At 42.0% G+C, this 20,247-nt stretch overlaps 1 protein-coding gene across 6 annotated transcripts in view; it reads right to left on the bottom strand.

Annotated features, from left to right (window-relative positions):
- Window positions 1-20,247, bottom strand: part of THSD7B (thrombospondin type 1 domain containing 7B) — a 484,878-nt gene that overhangs the window by 181,202 nt on the left and 283,429 nt on the right. For all 6 annotated transcript variants that reach the window (XR_013774988.1, XM_079311745.1, XM_079311747.1 and 3 more), the window contains 2 exons: window positions 9,777-10,572; window positions 278-529 (listed from right to left, as the gene is read on the bottom strand). Coding sequence is in view for 5 of the 6 variants with exons in the window: in XM_079311745.1 (XP_079167871.1) it covers window positions 278-529; window positions 9,777-10,572 (1,048 nt within the window). In the remaining variant the exon portion in view is untranslated. The remainder of the gene's footprint in view (window positions 1-277; window positions 530-9,776; window positions 10,573-20,247) is intronic.

Below are 20,247 nucleotides of genomic sequence, written 5' to 3'. Positions count from 1 at the left end.
TCAGAGAACAAGAGCAAATGCTCTCAGTCTTTAAAATATGAAAGTGTAAAACTGTAGTGGGTGTAATTCAAATTTATTTCTACATATAACTGCAATAATTGTAATAGGAATAACTCAAATAGCAACAATTAAAAGAGTATTAGTAACAATAAATAACAATGACCAAATCGATGATCTCGATTGACCACACGCAACCCTCTCCACACACAAACCGACCAGGGAGGATCTGCAGGGGTTTCTCCACTTCCAAACCTTGGGGGAGAATCTGTGGCCATACCTGGGGCAGGGCTGCAGTGGTGCCTTCCCTCCTGCTGCACAGGCCTCCCTCTCCTCCAGCGGCGGGCAGGGCGCCCCGGCGCCCACGGCCACGCTGCGCACGCTGCGGCGCCGGCTGCGCAGCCCCGCCAACGGGCTGCCCCAGCCACAGCTGCCTGAGCAGGGGCTCCACGGGGACCACTCGGACGTGCTGCAGTCCTGGGGCATCACACAGGGCCTGGAGGTCACGGGGACGGGCTCCTGCAGGCAGAGGCTGCGGGAAGAACACAGTACAACAGCTGAGTTTTGCTCAGAGAGCTTCGTCCAAGCCAAATTGCCCGAGAAGAAACCCGGGGGCATTCAATCAACACCACTGCAACAGAAATAAGAGTAGTTCTAATGCAGGGCACAAAACACATCTCCAATGAGCTCTGGGTGCAAACTTGCATGCTGAGTACTTTGCAAATAATGTATCTCATTTATCCTGAGTTGAAACATGCAAAAGGCATTATATTTACTCCTGTGTAGCTAGAATTTCACAGTTTGCCTTGTATAGAAAACAAAATCCAAGCCTAAGAGAAATACCAACACTGGTAACCATTCCAACATCCTGCACCATGATTAGATGTCATCCATCCATCCATCCATTCCTCCATCCTGCTGAGCAACTCTGCTCTTTTAAAAAAAAATTAAACCCAAACTAATAGTAAAGGTCTCAGTTCCATGAGGCTGTTATCAAACATGTGCTGTCAAACAAGGTCAGAGGGTTTTCCAACCTGTCAAACAACCAGAGACCCAGTAATGCTGCAACTGGGGCTGGATTTTGGGACTCCATTCCTCCTGCTGACATCAGGACATGATCTCACCCATTCTGTAACATATCAAGCCACTGCCCTAGGCCAAATACAGAGAGAAACCAAATCCTAAGGACTAACAACTGATGAGATTTGGTATCAAGATACAAAGTCTCAGAATAACATTTTGAAGAGTCTCAAAGCTACAACATCTTTTAACTCTCCACGGTTATACAGAGGATGTAAATTGGCCTCTGAAATTAAGACCACACTTGATGAACCCAGTGTGAACTTTATTTTTTCTTCTCCAGTGTCCAGCTGCTTGTGGTCAAGATTTTGCCAACTGTAAGGAGCAAACACAGGTACGCTTAAAAGGTGTGAAATCCACAGCTGCTGCCAGGAAAGCAGCCATCACCTCTCCTGCTATTCCATAAAGCAGTTTGGCCAACCTACCTCTCTTTGAAGAAAACAGACTGGGGCAATCATGGCAGGATTGCTGGGCAGCCTCATGGGGGGAGCAAAGAAGATAGAGGGCATTCACTCCCTTCTCCAGTCTAGAAATTGATCCCTTTTTCACATAGATCAACAGGAATATTCCCATTGAAACACATCAAGTTTGACTAGACCCTTGACCACCAGCAAAATAAAGCATTTCTATTTGAACTTCAAAGTAAAACCAAAAAAAAAATCTGTAACAACTTTTTGTCTCAATTTCTTCACCCCAAATAAAATTCAGTAATCTCACAGGTGCTCTGATGATTAATTTACTGAGGTTTACTTAAACGACTTCAACAAGTACAAACCACCTGTGATGTAGCCCCCTCAAAATGAAATTTTTCTTGCTTACAATTGAAAAACATCTTTCATTTCTCTATTACAAGTCAAATGAAACTGATTACAAAGCTCTCTCTGGTACAAAATGTCAGTTCTATCAAAACAAGGTTGTGGAAAGTAATAATCATTACATATGTACTTACTAACCCAGAGATTTTGAGTGGTTTTTTGGAATATTAGGTTAGGTGCAGTCATGTGAATGGTCACTTTATTTCCTTTTAATTATTTTTTTCAACAGGGGTAGCCACCCATGCCAAAACATTAACAAGGCAGAGCAGTTCTTGATTTTGAGTAGATAAAACAATAGCACATAACAGACACTGCCCTAGCTGAGGCTATCAGAAAACTCAAGTTTATCTAAGAATACAGAATTGGGGGAGAGGCGGGGGAGAGGTAACTGATGTTATTTTTTAAAGTGATCAAAACTCCCCATTCAGATATAGTATGAATAGCAAAATCCACTATTGGGTCCACTGCAAAAAAGATCTTAGTCCTGCATGATCCTTACTGAAACAGCAAATAAAATGCAGCCTTTAAAAATCTGGATTGGAGTCTTGGTTCAAATGATCTTTGCCAGTCCCAGTTCTTAGCCAGAGAGTACCTCCAATACCTCCCCTAATGGATTCTCCAAATCTGCACCAACACTCTGGCTGGAAAAGCCATCCCTGCCCAGAAATCACTCTTGCACTGGCAAAAGTCTTTGCCAGAGGCTGAATAGCTGTTTCTTTCCCTGAAAATTCCCCCACTGCTCCTCCTATAAAAGGCAAGATGCTAACTTTGTTGACCTCAAGGTGAATGAGACATGGAGCTGGCAATTTCCATCCTGTTCAAGTAGGCTTTTGAGGGAGAATTACAAGCAACCGCTGAACAGAAAGAAAATTAATTAACTTGTACCTACTCACTCAGAGCCTCCAAGTCAAATTAATTGTGACACAGAGCAACACAAAGACAAATGTAAAAACACTCTTTTGCATGAAATTCAGACACAGCCTTTCATGTCACAGATGTATTTAATACAGATAAAGCCCAGACCTGTGAGACACTTGCTGCTCTGAGGCTGCAAACCAGACACAGATTTGTGCTGCTGTGCCTGTGTCCAAACCAGCAGGGACAGGAAGAAGGTCTCGGGGACAGGAGGTACTATATCAGCCCAGTTTTTAAACTGATTTTCGACATATTAACGTCTCAGGTTAGATATTCTACATGGGGGTCGATCAGGTAACTGTGATATAGTAGAGTACTTACACAACTGATGCTTTTTTCTGTATTACATGCTTGGATTGACACTGTAAAACCACAGGAGTTGTTTCCCAGCCCACGCTGCGGTGCCTGCGGCGTAGGACGGATCCATTAGTGAGCAGCCAGCAGCAGCTCGCTCGAGTGGCACAGTGCCCTCTGAGCCTCTTGTGTGCTGAAGGGCAATAAACCACTTATTAAAGAAACACAAAACACTAAACCAAAGGAAACCTATTCATGTCTCTTTCACACTCGCAGAGTCCTGGAGCAGAACAGCAGAGGAGGAGGGAAAGCAGCCCTGGGTAGCACCCCGACTGTGCAGCTCCACATCTCCGTGGCTGTGTCACCTCAGGCTGCTGCCCATGGAGCAGCACCACTCATCTCCTCCATCTCCAGCCACACACACACCCATGAGACACAGGAATTGTGCAGCCCCGAGCTGAACCACAGCACCTCCCTGCTTGGACAAAAAGCAACTCATCAAAAATAGCACATTTTCCAACAGCTCAGTGCCTGTGCTACGTGCCCTGCAGCCACAGAGCCATCACATCCACCACAAGGGAATGAGTGGGAACAGGTCCATCAGCTGGAAAAAGCAGCAACACCACCCAGGAGCCGTGCACCAGTAAATCAGGTTGGGCACAGCACAGGAGTCACCCCTGATTTCCCTTCCCAACTGTACCAAGGCATTCAGAAGCACAGGTGAATGCACCTCCTTGCATTACAGGATGAGACAGGCAGTTATTGTTAAACCTTTCACACTGAAAGGATCATCTGCAAAGTAACTGGGCACACTGAGAAGCTGTCACCATGGCCATGTGCTGGCACAGAGGGGGACAGGGTACCACATCCACAGCCAGGCTCTCCCTCACAGCTCAGGAAGGTTCCTGGGAAGTGTCATGCCTGACCAGGGAACTCATGTTCAAACCCATGTGCTGCAGAGCAAGATAACCCTGAAGTGAGCTAAGCCATGCTGTTAACAACCCATTTCCATTTTTTTTTCTTTTTAAGCAGTGTCTCCTATTTTGAAATCAAGGACCCAGCCCTACAGGATGCTGGAATACACACTATCTGCTCTTTGCACTTGGCCAGTAATATTAAGGTCTTCTAATAGACAGTCTTGCCATGTTTCTAACAGCACCAAAACACTTATTTCCCTTAGAAATCAGAAATCAGTGTTAACAGGCACACTTCTGAGATTTCCTCATGTATTTTTAGGGTTTTCAAGTGCTGCCAGGGCTGTTTTGGATACCATATATTCAATCTGTGCAGCAGAGGCTTCTTTGGCCGAAGAAACATCAGCCCTTCTGCACCAGGGTGGTGAAGATGGGGAATATTTGCCTGTCATACAACTGACCTAGGGGAAAGGGAACTGCTGGAGACCCATAACCCAAACAAACATCAGTAAAGATGTTGAAGTTTTGATGTTTCCAGAACTTAATGCACCAGATCCTCTGTTTTAATTAAAAATAAGTGCTGGCTTCCATTTGCACTACCTTGGTAGGCTCTGAGATCTTGGGGCTACAGAGGCAGCTGCCTCCCTGCAAAATTTAGAAAAAGGAGAATAAACACAATTAGTGGACACTGCTTCTAAAATCATCAAACCCCAGATTTGTTTAGAAAAGATCTCTAAAATCATCAAGTCCAACAATCAACCCAGCACTGCCAGGTCCACCACTAAACAATATCCCCTAGTGTCACATCCACACACCTTTTGAACCTAAAATGTTACTCATGGAAATAAAAAAAGCCATCACTGCTCCTTTGTTTCTTCCACTTCTAAATAAAAGCAAAAGAAAAGAGAGACAAAACTTTTGAACAGAAAATTAGAAAATAAAATATCCTTCTCCAACAGCTCAGGGATTTGTTTTCCAGCCTGAGCACTGAGGCTTGATTCCTACATCTGCCAGGAGGAATGTGAACACAGAATTCCCCTCCCAGATCGGAATCACAACCATCAAATAGCATTTTACAGCACAGCATTTTCACCTCCGGACTGCAGAATTTTGTATTCATCCAGAGAATAGAAGAATGTCAACACTGAAACTGCAAACATTTTTTTTCCTAAAAACGTACAAAAGCAAAGTGTTGAGCACAATCCACTAGGAAATGGATAATGGAAATTTAAATTACAGAGGCAAACAAAAGAGCTGAATGCTGCTCCACCTCCGCCTTGACAGATGGGCTGTCCCTTGACTGAGTTTGACCTGAATTTTCACTTACAAAGTAAAGTAAACAGAAACCCTAATCCTACTCTATTATATCACTGTTGTCATCTTACACATAGGATGAAGAGTTTAAGAAATATGTATATAAAAGACTCCTAATCCAAATAATAATAATAAAAAAACACCTTATAACTGTTTGCTCCTCACTTTAACTTCTCAGTATGCTTAGTTGTGCACACACATCAGGTTAGAAAATCGGGTTAAATTTACTGAGAATTTCAATGTCTAACTATGCACATTTATTTTACTAAACTGCAATTTAGAGTGTAACCTAAACAACCCTTTATTTAAAAAGAAAAAAAGAAAGAAAGGCAGGAACTCAAGTGCCTTTGTCTCACTATCCTGCAGATTTTTACAACTGTGACAAGACAGGAAAATAAGAAGAGCAAGATTTCTTTCACATTCATTTCTTGCATCTTTTTCAGAGATTTTTTTTTTTTTTTAATGCATGGAAGTGCTTATGTTTGAAACTGTTATTGGATATAAGGCTTAAGGCAAAACTGAAACATTTTTTCCGCACTAAAATGAAACCTGAACTCTATCTGAAATAGGATGAAAAAAATCCCAACTTTTTAAATAAAGTCTTTAAAAGGTTGAAATCAGATCCATAGTATCATCCTATTTTGATGTTATTCCTTTTATTTTCATGAATATAACTTTCTACATGAAAATCGTTTCTGAGCAGAAGTGGACCTGTCTCGAAGCCTACTGATGTTTGGCTGTTCAATTGTTGTCATTTCAGGTGTTTTCAAAAAGGTCTGTCCTTCCTTTCCTCTTCCTTTGTCCCTTTTCCTTCCCTTTTGTGAAATGTGGAACCTCCAGACTGAAAAGATATTTTATCAAAAAACATCCCCAGCTCTGCTTCCCTGAAAGAAGATTGTCCAGTCTTCCACATGCTTATGCTCCTCTCCAAGTAATTCCTATTTACAGCCCTGCAATCAGACACCAGTAAATTAAACAACCTTGGTAATAAATTGGGCATCTTTGCCATTTCATTATAAATTGGGAGGCAGGATGAGCACGTGGCCCCTCTCCTCTGGTGGCCTTTGGCAGTGGTTAGCTGACCACTCCTGTCACCTGCAAGAACTGGGCAGTGGTGGAAGGCAAAGCTGTGGCAGACCAGCAGCTCAGAGCCCACTGTTGCAAAGCACATCTTGGGATATTCCTGTCCCTTTCCTCAGTGTTCCAGAAGTTTAATTTACAGTGGTGCTTGCTTAGCAGTGTTAGTAGAAATGGGAAACGCCAGCCAGGGAGATGCAGGAGCACAAATAAGGCACTTCTTTCCTGGTTTACAGCAGACACTTGGCTGCCTGCCAGTCCCCACTACAGGGTTATGCAAATGCATTTACTCTTCTTTATCAGTAGCCAAAATACCATCACTGTTGTAAAGCAACATCTGTAAGATCAGCCGTTCTTGAGAAGAATGGCAGCAAATCTGCTGCACAACAAAACAAGGAGGACATACCAGGGGATGCTTAAAGGGAGTCATTGTCAGGAGTACTTGATATCTGTGGCACCCCAGCCCTGGAACTAAACAGGGACTGGGTTTTGGGCTGGATAGTTAGCTTTGAATTTTAGATCCAAAAAGAGAAAGGAAACGTGTGCAGTGTCTGGATGCTGTAACATGACATGACCTTTTCTCCTCTACTCAATCAATGGGCTTTGCTCTTGCATTTAGAGTAAGAGCAAAGGATGGGTCAGGCCCAGCTCTGCAGTAAATCTGAGACACAAGCTCAGCAGAAAAAGACTGCCAGGAGGTGGTAATGGAACTGTACACTCCCAAAAAAGGGGGCTAGATCAGCAAAATACTCAGAAAGGAACAAGGAAAAAGACAGCTCCATCAGGGATAGTCACTAACACTAAAGCTCTCAGCACCCTCTGCACTGTCATCCAGAAATCCGACATATAACACACAAAACGTTTATAGAAAGTTTCCATTTCCATTCTTAGAGCAAATACAGCAGTGAGTGTGTGAGGGCAGAGCCAGTGAAATTTTTTAAAAAATCAGGATCCTCCTCCCAGAGCCTCTGATAAGGACTGAGATACAAGAGGCAGGAGAAAGCTAACAAGTGTTAGCTACATAAACCTGCTGCTGGTCGCACTGTGGAATAAATCACAAGGGACTCCATTAAAGTCAAGCAGCTACATGAGCATAAAATCTGTATATTTAGAATCAGCATATATTAAGAGACATGTAATAAAGTCAGAATGTTAGAAACTGCTGGAATATTTCACAAAGCCTGACTTTTTTCCAACTGATAAAAAAATACTCCATACTTAGTTATGGGTGTAATAGGAGTGGGTAAGAAAAAAGGTTAGAATTCATATTTTCACCTCAGTGTGTGTGCAAAAAACACTGCAGAAATTAACAGAGGTAGAGACTTGGATGTAAAATAACCCCTTCTCTCTGCCCTTTGAGTTTGTGCAGATGCCAGGAGCTATGGATTACTGGGAAACAGATTGATTCCTGCAAAATTCAAGAGCAGGATTTTTCAAGAACTTCTAATTTCCTTAAAAACAGAACACAGTAAGATTTCCAGAAATTCTGACTTTCTCAGAAGTCTATCAATTGATCAGTCATCTGTAGCTACTGGCACCTACTCAAATCCAATCAGAAGTCAAACAGCAGAGCTCAGCTTAAATTTAAACATGAGAAATACAAAGAAAAATCCTTCCATTATTTGCTGCACATTACTGTAACCTTCACGCTCGAATTGCAGCAAAGTAACTGATACAGACAAAGAGAAATCATTATGCAATATATGTTGTAATATAATTCATGTTAATTTGTAAATTAATATGAAATAAATAATGTTTGTATGAATAAAGAAAATAGTAAATAAACTTGAAAACCTAAAGCTGCGGAGGGAGGAACAGGGATTGCTCCATCGAAACACTGTAACTTCCAACAAAAGCTGAAAAACTCAGATTAGCAAATTAATAGACATAGCCTCAGCGGGGGATTGCCCTTTCAGAAACTGTCCAGGAAACACCCAAGCAATGAACACCCGACAAGTATCGATGATTAAGATAACCACAGTCATCAGGAAAACTACATCTCAATGCCTGCTTCCCATAAGCCAAGATCTGCATTCACCAAAATTCATCGTTTCCCGTGGTTTTGTCCCGCCCAACGAAGAGAAAGAAAACTACATGAATATGCAAAACCACGGAAAGAAAGACCTCAGCTGCAGGCTAGGAAAAACTGTATAAAACTGGGACTGACCAAGATGGCATTGGTGAACATTGGGGGATCCAATGGGCTAGAGGTTGGATCAGAGCGTGTTCACCCTGCGCTGATGCCAGGCTCGGCACTGTCCCCGTTTGATGACTATCAAGGACTGTATTTTGGTCACTAAATAAATTATCACTTATTTTGATCATATTTAATTTGGCCTGATCTTTATATTATTTATAACAATTAGATAAAATATTAGATAAGGACAGAAATCAACAACCTCTACCAAAGACAGGAGTGCCAGTCACCTACCCAAGAGTTATACCCACACAGGAAGGCTCCTCAATCAGGATAATAATCTCAGGTTTACTCACTGATTTATTTACAAAATATACTTTCTAGCATATTTACAAGGCCAAACTTTTCAGACTTATTTTATCCTGTATTGATTTGTAAGAATGAAGGAGTTTAAGCTGTCTCAATCTTAGCCTCTAATAGCAAATATATGCAGTACATGACTGGGAATAAAACCTCCCTCTCCCACAGCCAGGGCCCAGCAAGAGTACGAAGTGATATATAATCCCATTTCCTCAAAACAACATCAACAACAAAAATCAGAAGCAAATTATTAAAAATATAAAATGAATTTAAACAGCCGCAAATCGTAGAAGAATGCAAGATCTTCAACGCAAGCTAGAAAGGAATTAAATCAAGAAAAGGTTCATAAAGAAAACACATTAAAAGTTCCATTTAAAACTCTTAAGAGTGAGGCTCATTCAGCGTGGTGCTACCAGCGCTTCATGGCACATGCCCAATGGGGATCACCCTGAGCAGGAATCACCCTGAGCAGGAATAGCCTCGAGTGGAATCGCCCTGAGCAGGAATCGCCCTCACCTCAGCGCCACTCACCCTCACCTCAGCGCCACTCACCCTCACCTCAGCGCCACTCACTCTTACCTCAGCGCCCCTCGCCCTCACCTCAGCGCCACTCGCCCTCACCTCAGCGCCACTCACTCTTACCTCAGTGCCCCTCGCCCTCACCTCAGCGCCACTCACTCTTACCTCAGCGCCCCTCGCCCTCACCTCAGCGCCACTCACCCTTACCTCAGCGCCCCTCGCCCTCACCTCAGCGCCACTCACTCTTACCTCAGCGCCCCTCGCCCTCACCTCAGCGCCACTCACCCTTACCTCAGCGCCACTCGCCCTTACCTCAGCGCCACTCGCCCTTACCTCAGTGCCCCTCGCCCTCACCTCAGCGCCACGTGCTCCCCGTCGCTCCGCACGCACCACACCTCCCGGCTCTGGTGGCCGATCTCCACCTCTGCGGCCAGGCCCTGCGGAGGCGAGCCAGGAATGGCGGATGCGCTTTGCTCTGCAGAGTCCGAGCTCGAGTCCAGCGTGGTCCTCGCCGCCAGCTCCGCGTCCTTAGGCTGTGGCAGCCGGCATTGGCCCCAGGGGCCCAGGCGGAGGCTGTAGGTGTGCTGTTCCTCCCCGAGCGGACAGGCAGAGCCTCCGCAGGGCCTGGACTCGGTCAGGTTGGGGCACGGGGCTCCGCCGTAGAGCGGCGGGGCGAGGACGGCGCGGGTGCGGTGCTGCAGGCCGCGGGCGCAGCCGGGACCGCAGCGGGACCAGCCCGAAAACTCGGACACGACGCAGTCCCGCGGGCAGGGCACCAGGCAGGCCTGCTCGGCGGGCGGCTGCGGGCTGAAGTGCTCGCAGATCTCGCTGGGCACCACGGTCCTGTTCAGCTTCTGCAGGCAGCGGACGCTACGGCGCTGCAGCCCGTGCTGGGCGGTCACGCAGGGCTCAGCTCCCGCCTCAGCGCCCGCAGCCGGGACGAGCCCGCACCTGTCCCATCCCGAAACCTCCCACTCAAACAGCTCCAGGTGCCAGTCGCAGACTTTAAAGCAGCTCCGCTGGCTCTCGGGCTTGTCCTGCTGCTCGCAGTTGGCGTGGAAGGTGGTCCAGCCCTCGGCGTGCGTGCACCACACGGCCCGGCTGCGAACGCCGCCCCAGCCGCAGTCCCCGATGCAGCGGCCCCAGTGACCTGCAAGACACGGGCTGGTCAGAAATGCTGAAATGATCCCCCACGACCTGCCCTGAAAACCACAAAGCCAGAAAGTCAGAATGGTTTGGCTTGGAAGGCACCACAAAGCTCTTCTCATTTCAGCCCAGGCTGCTCCAAGCTCCATCCAACCTGGCCTTGGGCACTTCCAGGTTGGGGCAGCCATAGCTCCTCTGAGCACCCTGTACCAGGGCCTCACCACCTCTGATTAAAGAATTTCTCCCTAACATCTCACCTAAATTTTGCCTCTTTTAATTTAAATATATTTTCCCTTCTCCTATCACTATCTTCCCATGTTTAAAAATACAAATCATATATAAAATATAAGCCACATCCTGCTGTGTATTAAAAAGCAAATAACTACCAGCTAGTCCCTAAAATGAGTTAAATGCTTCCTAAAGGCTGCAAGTTGCTTCTCCCAGTGTACTCATCACTGAATTGCTTGGACAAATGTGGGGAAAAAAGAAAATGCCTCACAGTGCTTCAAATTAAAGGCAAGCCTTTAATTTCTGTAGCAGTAAAATTTGTCCCAAATGAATATTTCATTTCATTTGTGCAAATTAATATAAAAATGATCATAAAAGAACAATCGCTAATAGGAAAAGAAAGTCAAGTTAGATAAGAGGAAAACAGTCTTAATAGAGCAATTAGTCAACAGAATAAACTGCACTGGGAAACAGCAGAATCATCATCCAAAAGGATAAAACAGTGAGGATAAATAAAAGAAAATAATCACCCTCCAGGTACAATGATTAAATCGTTTCTACTTGCAGCACATGGCACTATGAGAGGTGGCAAAGGCATCATTCAGGAGGAGAAATTAAAGCAAAATAAAACCCAGCAATGTCACTTTCAGTCCTGGAGCACACGAACATACATATGTAATTACATGAATCTTACTTGAGGATTTAGCAATCAGACAAGGCTAAATAGAATGATCTGACTGTGAAAATATTATTCAATAAAAATCCAACAAATCAAAAAAATAATGAGGGCTATAAAGTACAAAACTGCTGGCAAACTGAAGAGCAAAGATAGAGAAAAGTACTCAGGCCAAATCTTAACTATTAAAGGGATTTTGATGATCATCTCAAGGGGGTGTTATCTCATTCCTAAGTTTAAAAACTTTCCAGTACCCCATAAAAGAGCCATTTTCTTCAGTAAAAACATTGCATATGTAATTCTTGCCTGAAAATACATTGCAATTGCCCTATCTTTTCTATTTTTTCAAGGCAGAAAATGAACTTGTTACAAATAAATCGATTTATATTAAGCAATGCTACTGCAGTCAATTTTTTTAAAAATTGATTTTAAAACTACCGGAATCAGTTACATGTTCATACTACAAAACCAAACACACATAAAAACCAAATCCAGTCTCATAACATCTGCAATCATAATCCCAGGTATTTTGTTCAGGCAATGGTGGTTTTGTTGGCAATCCCATTGTTCTTTCCCTGTGAATAGAGCAGTTGATCCTCCAGAGACAGGGACTTGACATTGTGTAATGAAAAATGAAAATAAATAAACAAAAACTCCTGATTTTTAATTTTTTTATTTTTTTTTTTTTTAGGAAAGAAGGAAAGCAGATAGGAACTGGATATAACTAAACTTCTTTTCCAGTAGATCCCATGCTTTTCCAGGTCAGGGCTGCCCTCAGTCAGGCACCTTCTGCAGTGGTGGACAGGCTGGGGCAAGAGGGGATTGCAGAATCCTCCAGGCTTAGACAGCTCCAGCTTTTGCTGAATCCCTCAGGCTACGTGCAAAAATCTTTGTCCTTTTTATGCCTCTGTTTCACACCAAAAGACAGCAGCCCAAGGTAAGGACTCAGCCATGACAGGGTATCTTGAATGGAAAAAGGCAGCACCAAACTCTAGTGTGCTCTACAAGCTGTCCTACACTAATGACAGGCTTTCAACAGAATCCAGGGTGCTTAAAATTAAGTAATAAAAAAAAAATTAATCTTTAAATATGCTTTTGAGGTTCTATTACAGGGAAGAGATCTATTGACAACTTAAATATTTGTCCTTTGTACTTCACCTTGATCTAACAGAATATTCTTTTCTAACGCTACTAAGATTTGAAACCAGACATCAGATTATGCTAAAGCTGTCATCCAAAGATAATAGTTAAATTCAAACCTTAAGTCCTGGGTGGCTTCTTATTAACAGAGAAAAGTAACAATGATTAAGCATCATGAAATAATTGTATTGTGAACTTATTTATTTCTGTGCAGCACTTCAGCAAAGGTAGTTTAGTTTTTTGAGATGTGGAATTTCCAGTACATAAGAAGTTTCATTTTCACCAGTTTTCTTTAAAGCAAAAAATTTTAAAAAATAATTTCCCTTTAGCATTGAACAGAACAGTATTTGACACATCAACAGGACCTTGAAACACATTAGACCAATCAAGGATTTTCTATTTCTCAAGATAGTGAATTGCATAAAAAAAGCATTTAAACTCCCCCCATTGGAGGAATGCCAAGCAGTTGCAGCAGAAGAAATCACTCATCAAACTCACCCCTGCTCTTTCCCAACTGCACAGAACTTGTTTCTTTAGTACTTTTTATACACTCCTGGGTGCTGCTCATGAACATCAGAATGAGCACTCCTCACACTAACAGGATAGAGAAACACTCAGCTGAAGCCAGTAGCAAAACCTGGCCGTTATTTAAAGTCAGATGCAAATTTAGAATGAAAAATTACAAAAGAAAAAAAAAAAGCAGCAAGAACTTGTGAGTAATTACACTGTCATTAGACACATTACAATTTGCAGTTATTGCCTGGCACACATGCTAAAAACAGAGCCTGCTTTTGGCATACCAGAAACAGAAGCATGAAAAATAAGGTCAAAAATCAGATGCAAAACCCATTACTATAAATTTTTTTCACTTCCTGACAATCTCTTCAGGATGTGGCAGCAACTTATCCACAGTGTTTCACTGCTTAGTTAAATATCCTGTTCAGCAGCTTAAATGAGGAGAAAGCTGTAAATACTTCCTACTCAATAGTCCACTTTGTAATTAGAATTTAATTATTTTTAGGAGGCTCATATTAAATTTACACTTTTATCAAAATATATCTGAATCAAGTAAAAGAAACATTTCAGCACAATGTGAATTATAATATTAACTGTGTTATAAACCCACTGGAATTTAGGCATCAGAAGCCTGTACTTCAGAAACAGGCTTTACAACTCCCCATCTAGAATGGAAGGCCACTGGTAATTAAACAAGAAGACTAAAAGGAAATTAATTTCACAGTGATCTGTCTGTAGAAAGTACAAAAATATGAAGATAAAAGGTTGACAGTCTGTCTCCTATGTATTGTAACCTAATCAGAGACTGGATGGGTGTTTGATCTCCCCACAGCAGGACATGGATGGCAGAAACAGACTGTGGATGGAAGCAGGGAGCTCCAAGCTGGGTGTAAGGAAAAACCTGCTGCTCTGAGCATACCCCTGGGAACAGGCTGCCCCAAGGCACAGCAGAACCCCATCCTTGGGATGCCTGGAAAGGCTGACCTGCAACAGAGACTAGACTGAGCAAAAGGGATAAGATAGGAATTTATTGAAAGGGTACACCTTGGGCAGGGCAAGAGCTACACCCAAATCAAATTTAAGATGGATCCCAGTCACGAGTTTTTACACTTTTGTAAGTTTTGTAAGTGGTTGATTGTCCAATGACAGCCCCAGGCTATGAAGTCTCAACCCTTTGGCTTTCCTCTTTCCCTTTGCCATTATTTCTGCTTTTCATCCTTGATTCTCTAGCTGAGAAGAGATTGCTTTGTCTAACTACCCTGTGAAGAGAACTCACTGGCACCTAATATGAAGTTTCAGGGTTACACACTAAGCAGCAGAGAATCTGAAAAATATAAAAGCTACAACCCAAGGCATCACTTGGAGATTTCCAAGATCTGACTGAACAAACCCTGAGAAATCTGGTGTGCACTCAACATTGAACCTGCTCTGCAAAGAGGATCAACCAGATGAACTCCTGTGGTTCTTTTCAATCTGGTTTCTCATAGGAGCATCTAACTGAAAGCAAAGCTTTCTCCAGCAGGATGCCAAAAAAAGAAAAAAGCTTTTCACTAATAAATACCACTTAGATCTGAAAAGCACCAATAAACACACAACAGCATGAATAAATCCATTAGTCAACCAAGCCAAAAAAAAGTTAAACCAAATCATTATTTCCAAAAATGAGAAGTGAAACAAAACTTGCTGGGCTCACACAAAAATTGTAACAGACAGATGAGGTGTCTTTGTTTATGAACAACTGTGAACAAAGACATCCCACTGTTCCTTCCAGGGCATCTGTAACACTACAAGCAATGACATGAAAGAGATTAATAAGTCAAGACAATCTATTAAAGCAAAATTACACATTGTTCTGTTTCTCATCTTTTATCAGCCAGAAAGAGCTGTACTATCACCCCATACAGCTTCTCTAACCCCTTTCAAAACATGCAATAACACAGCAACTGGAGTGTATTTGATGCACTGTGCACACTGATTTGTTTTTTCTGCCTGCAAGACCTACCTACAACTGCACCATAATTGTGTCTGAAAGGATGCAGTGACATCTGCTCTCTGGCACACAGGTCACACACACAAGGCAAGCAGACAATACAAACCATAATTACACTTTACAGACAAAATAAAACACCACTGAACAAAGTTAGAAGAGGAATCCCAATAAGAGCTGCTTAGTAAGTGTGTTATTGCTTCATAAGAATTGCTAGAATAATTATGCTCTGTTTATTGCAACATTTTAGCTTAATTGAAACCATTTCACCATCAGAGAATTCATTCAATAACCAGCATCTCCCACAATGACTCTGTCCCTGTCGCTACGCTCTGATTTGCAAACTTAGCAGAAGATGAGCAATCAGTAAAATAGAATATTGTGTTAGTAATTTGTATCAGATAATAGATATGCTCCAGTGAAGGAACACTGAAAAAATTAATGGACAATCATTGGAATAGTACTATTTTCTACCCATTTTTACCCTCTCTTTCAGTTTAAGTATCAAATTTAGGAGAAATTATTCAAGACCTTAACAACTTGCTTTTGAACAGAATCTCCTAATTCTTATCCATCATAACAAAGCCATACAACTTCATTTACTGAGGAATAACTCCAGCAGATGTGAAGTAACACCCCACAATCCTGCAGCATCCACTTTAATTGAATACTTGAAATGTCCCAGAACCCCTCTGAAAGTCATCCTTCCACCAGAGTGTGGTTATGGGAAGTTCAAAGCTCCAACTCAGCCCATGATTTCTGAGAACAGGCAACAACTGATTCAGAGAGCACATGAGCCTTATTCCTAATGGCACTACAGCTAATTAATCTTCATTATTAGTAAGAGACAAAAAATAACTTCCACTGAATACATTTCATCAGAATAACTGGTTGCTTTATGAGAAGATTTTATGAGATTTATGTAATTTTAATGCAATTTTATGAGAATTATGCATATTTTACGAGATTTGGACATATATTTATTTCTCATATACCAAAGCTGTTGAAGTTCATACAAACTACAACATAGTTCCTCACCAGTATCTTTTTTCTTGGCATGATACAAAGGCATTGTGGTTTTAGGCACATTATACCAAGAAAAGTAATTCCAGATATTTAGGCGATGATCCTACAGCCACATCTTTACATGTAGACTAAATAGGTTAAAATCTTTGGAGTCCAGGACACCAGATCTGTGATGTTTCAGTATTTTATAATACAAAGTAATGTTAGTATAGCTGTAGTTGGCTGTACTGCCCATTCCCTTGCTTTCCAAAGGAGCCCTCCTGTCTCCTTGTCCTGCATCTACTGTCACATCTCAGCCAAAATACAGATTATTTTTCCGTGCCTATTCTTAACTGTCTCAATTATTTTTCTATTTATTATTAACAGCAATTCATTAAATCTCTTTTTACTATAATCTGTATGAAATATTCTATACAGAAGACTATTGTTCTATTTCCAGTGTGTCACACCGGGCATAAAAAATTCCTCTGATTCCTGGAATTAATTTTAAATATCTGCAGGACTTTTTTAAACTTTCGTGACCTACACAAATGAGCAATTCAGCAGCTTAGTTATTCATCTTATTTCAGATCTGAATAAATGTGAAATTTAGTGACTTACAGCCATGCAGCAGTTTGTTCCAATTTTACATTTCAGGTTTTTCCCTTATTATCCATATGCTGTAACACTCAAGATACACTTCAGCAAGAAAAACATTCTGCAGCAGAATGTAATGAATACTGCTGGTTTTGAAAATACAGAGATTTACTAACCCCTTGGCACTGGAAGGCAGGACTTCCCAATATACAGAACTAATGTAAATGGTATTAGCTGAGCTACTCCATCACGTGCCCACACCCCGGAGACAGCCCAGGGAAAAATAGTCTTTCCTTTCAACTCTCAATTAAAAATAGAAAAATAAAAAATACCCCCACACATTCCAAAACATTTCTGTCATATTAATCCAACACATTTCGAGAGTCTGTGAGAACAGATTTCTGGCCTTGACAGCAGTGGATATTAGGAGTTGAGACCATAATGTATATAAGCTTATGTGCTGGAAAACACAAAGAATAAATAGATCTTATCAACAGATTACAACTCTAAATTGTTTACTGCAGATGAGATTAAAACCACCTCAGTACTGGATTATAAATAGCTATAATCAAACTCTGGCCTTTTTGGAATTCCAAACATCTATGGAAACCAATTTTTCTTAAAACACAATAGCTTTTGTAAGGTGTTTGTAAATGTAACCTTAGGTGCAAAAGGAATGTTTCTTCAGACACTCCATCCGACTCTGGGGTTTGTAATCCCAACAGGAACTATTATCTCTCAATGGAAAAAATACCCAAAACAAATAAAATCAACACAAGACAGGTTACACAGCACCTCCTGTAGCACAAACCCTGGGTTTACCACTGAGGAAATCGTGGGCATTGCTGGACACCCCTCTCAGCAGCACCTTCTTCTGACAGTTATACTTAAATTTTTTATCCAGTCCACAGGAAACCTCAGATCCCTTCAAGCACAATGAAACAAGAAGTTGAGGAGGTCCCCTCTGCTATTTGCAGGAAGAGAGAGGTATCTGTGAGTGGGGTTATTTCTTACTTGACTCCAGGCACTGGGTGATTCAGAGGTCTCTCCAGTTGGATACAGCTCCTTACACCACTGCTTTCACACCAGCAAGCTTCACACAGTTTTTTCTGCTTTTGCCACACACTGCCTTCTCTTTGCTGCCCTTCACACAGACAGCCACTCTGAGATATTTTCCAAGCCTGGGTTTCCCCCCATCTCCATGTTCTGCTAACAGCCCAGCTGGGATGCACTCAGCTCTGAGTCCCCCTCATCTGCATCCTCACAAGGAACCTCAGCAAACACCACCAAGATCAGAAAATCACAGAATGCTTTGGGCTGGAAGGGGCCATAAACATCACTCATTCCAACTCCCTGCCATGGGCAAGGACACTTCCACTGTCCCAGGCTGCTCCAAGCCCTGTCCAGCCTTGCACACTTCCAGGGAAATGGAGCAGTCACAACTTCTCTGGGCACCCTCAGCATCCTCACAGGGAAGAACCCATGAAGACAGTGAAGACTGGCACTCATCTCCACTGACTCCTGAGGGAACCAGAGCAAGAAACTTTCTGTCAAAGGTTCACTGACACTGGCAGCAGTTCAACATCCACTTATTCGAGCTCCAAGACACACAGAGAATTCTTATTTTAGTTCTGTAATAATTCGTTACCCAGCAAACACCAAAGATAGAGCCCAACCCCTTTTCCAAATTGTGGCAACTGCAGTTTCTAATTTTCTTACTCTTTCATGAAGCTTAAATTGTGTTTGTTCATTGAAATAACAGCAAAATTTCAAAATTGTTTCGGAGAAAAAAGTTGTGGAATAATACAGCAATCTGCACACCTGCAAAACCTTTGTGAAGTATCCAAATTTACTTCACAACCACATTATCACAGAAACACATGCATCCCCCTGCAGACATCATTTCAAGGGAGAACTATAATTTTTCTGCTCAGCTTCATCCTACTTCCACCTTACACATTTTATAACCCACCACAGCCCAGAAGCCCACACACATTTCAGCTACTACAGCAATGTGATGTATGCATGTGATGGTAAAGGGATGGAAATCCAGTGCTACCAAGTCTGGCTGGGTGAAACAGGAGCTGCTTTACCTGTCCTGCAGAGCTGATGTTCCTACAGATGTGTCCCCCTGGGGAGGTTCTCCAGGTGGGACCTCTAGTGAGCCCCACCTGAACAGAATTGGGCTGCCCACAGCACTTGGAACAGAAAAAGTAAAACAGACATCATGCACTTCTACAGAAATACCTTCTGAACCATATGGGCCACTCATTATTCCTAATAAACATTACAGAAGAGCTATACAATGGGCAGGAGCCCCATGGAGCCCAACTGCTGCTAATTAGTATTCCTGCAAAGATGGAGAACACCTATAATAATGATTCCCTGGCAACAGCATAATTAATTCATGTGAAAAGTACTATTTTTAAACATGTGCATTATCAATTCTATAAAAACTGGACAGAGGTTATTGTAGAACTCTACAAATTGCTTTTACTGGTCATTTTCACTTTATTTACAGTCTGTATTTAATTATCCCCTTTCAATTATTAACAATCAAATCTCCATTTACTCTAGACACTCCATATTCTCGAGGAAAAGCATTTCGGAAAAGCACAACTTGCTGTGTTGTGTGGAAATAACTGTGCAGGAATAAACCAAATGTGAAGCTATGCCAAAATGTGGAATATAAGTGTTCTCCAGCAGTAAATCAATTTCACTGTCCCACAGATACAGAGCTCTGGCTGCTGACAGGAGGGTGGCTGAGCAATCTAAAAGGGACAAAGAGCTCCAGCTTACAGTGCATGGGGAAAGAAGAACAGATATACAGCACATACTCAAACAAAACAAACCCAAAACCAACCAACAACAAAAAAGAAAAAGTTAATCCAGTTCACTAAAGTTCAATTTGGAGGGGAAAATAATTAATGCAATAGGAAAGCAAGAACAAAGATAATAATGTCTTAATTGAAATAAACTCCCATCACATCACAAATTCTGCTTCTTGACAGAACAGAATACTAAAATACTTCAGTTTGCACTCAGGGAAGATGATTACATTACCTCATTCGGGCTTGCAGGTGTTAAGATAAGAAAATTCTTGGGAATCTTGTGCCAAGAATTACAAAATATAACTAAGCACATCATATCTGGATGAGTATGTGAAGAAAGAAAAATCTCCATCCCATCTGGAGGCAGATTTTGCCAGGCATCATTCCAAATGACTGCACAGGCAGGTAAGTGAGAGCAAAATATGGTCAGATTAGGATCTGAATATCAGGCCAGACTGAGATCCAGGGATTGTATAAAGGGGTTGTATTAACCCATGAAATTTTCTACTAGTTTTAATTTTAATTTAGTTTTTTCCTTTTCCAGCTGAGATTGATTCCATGGAGCAAAAGCTCTAAGGATAAAGAGAGATGACAGTACTGTAATTTGGGCTATAAATTTTGTCAGTCAATAACATGTGTCAATAACAAGTCCTGCAAGGTGCTAACCCACAGTCCAGGCTGGGAAACAAGCACATTTAG

Source organism: Erithacus rubecula, assembly GCF_903797595.1.
Source record: "Erithacus rubecula genome assembly, chromosome: 8".
In the NCBI taxonomy this organism is placed as follows: Eukaryota; Metazoa; Chordata; class Aves; order Passeriformes; family Muscicapidae; genus Erithacus; species Erithacus rubecula.
The sequence above is the reverse complement of the archived record's forward strand: the minus strand, read 5'-3'. Positions and strand labels throughout refer to the sequence as shown.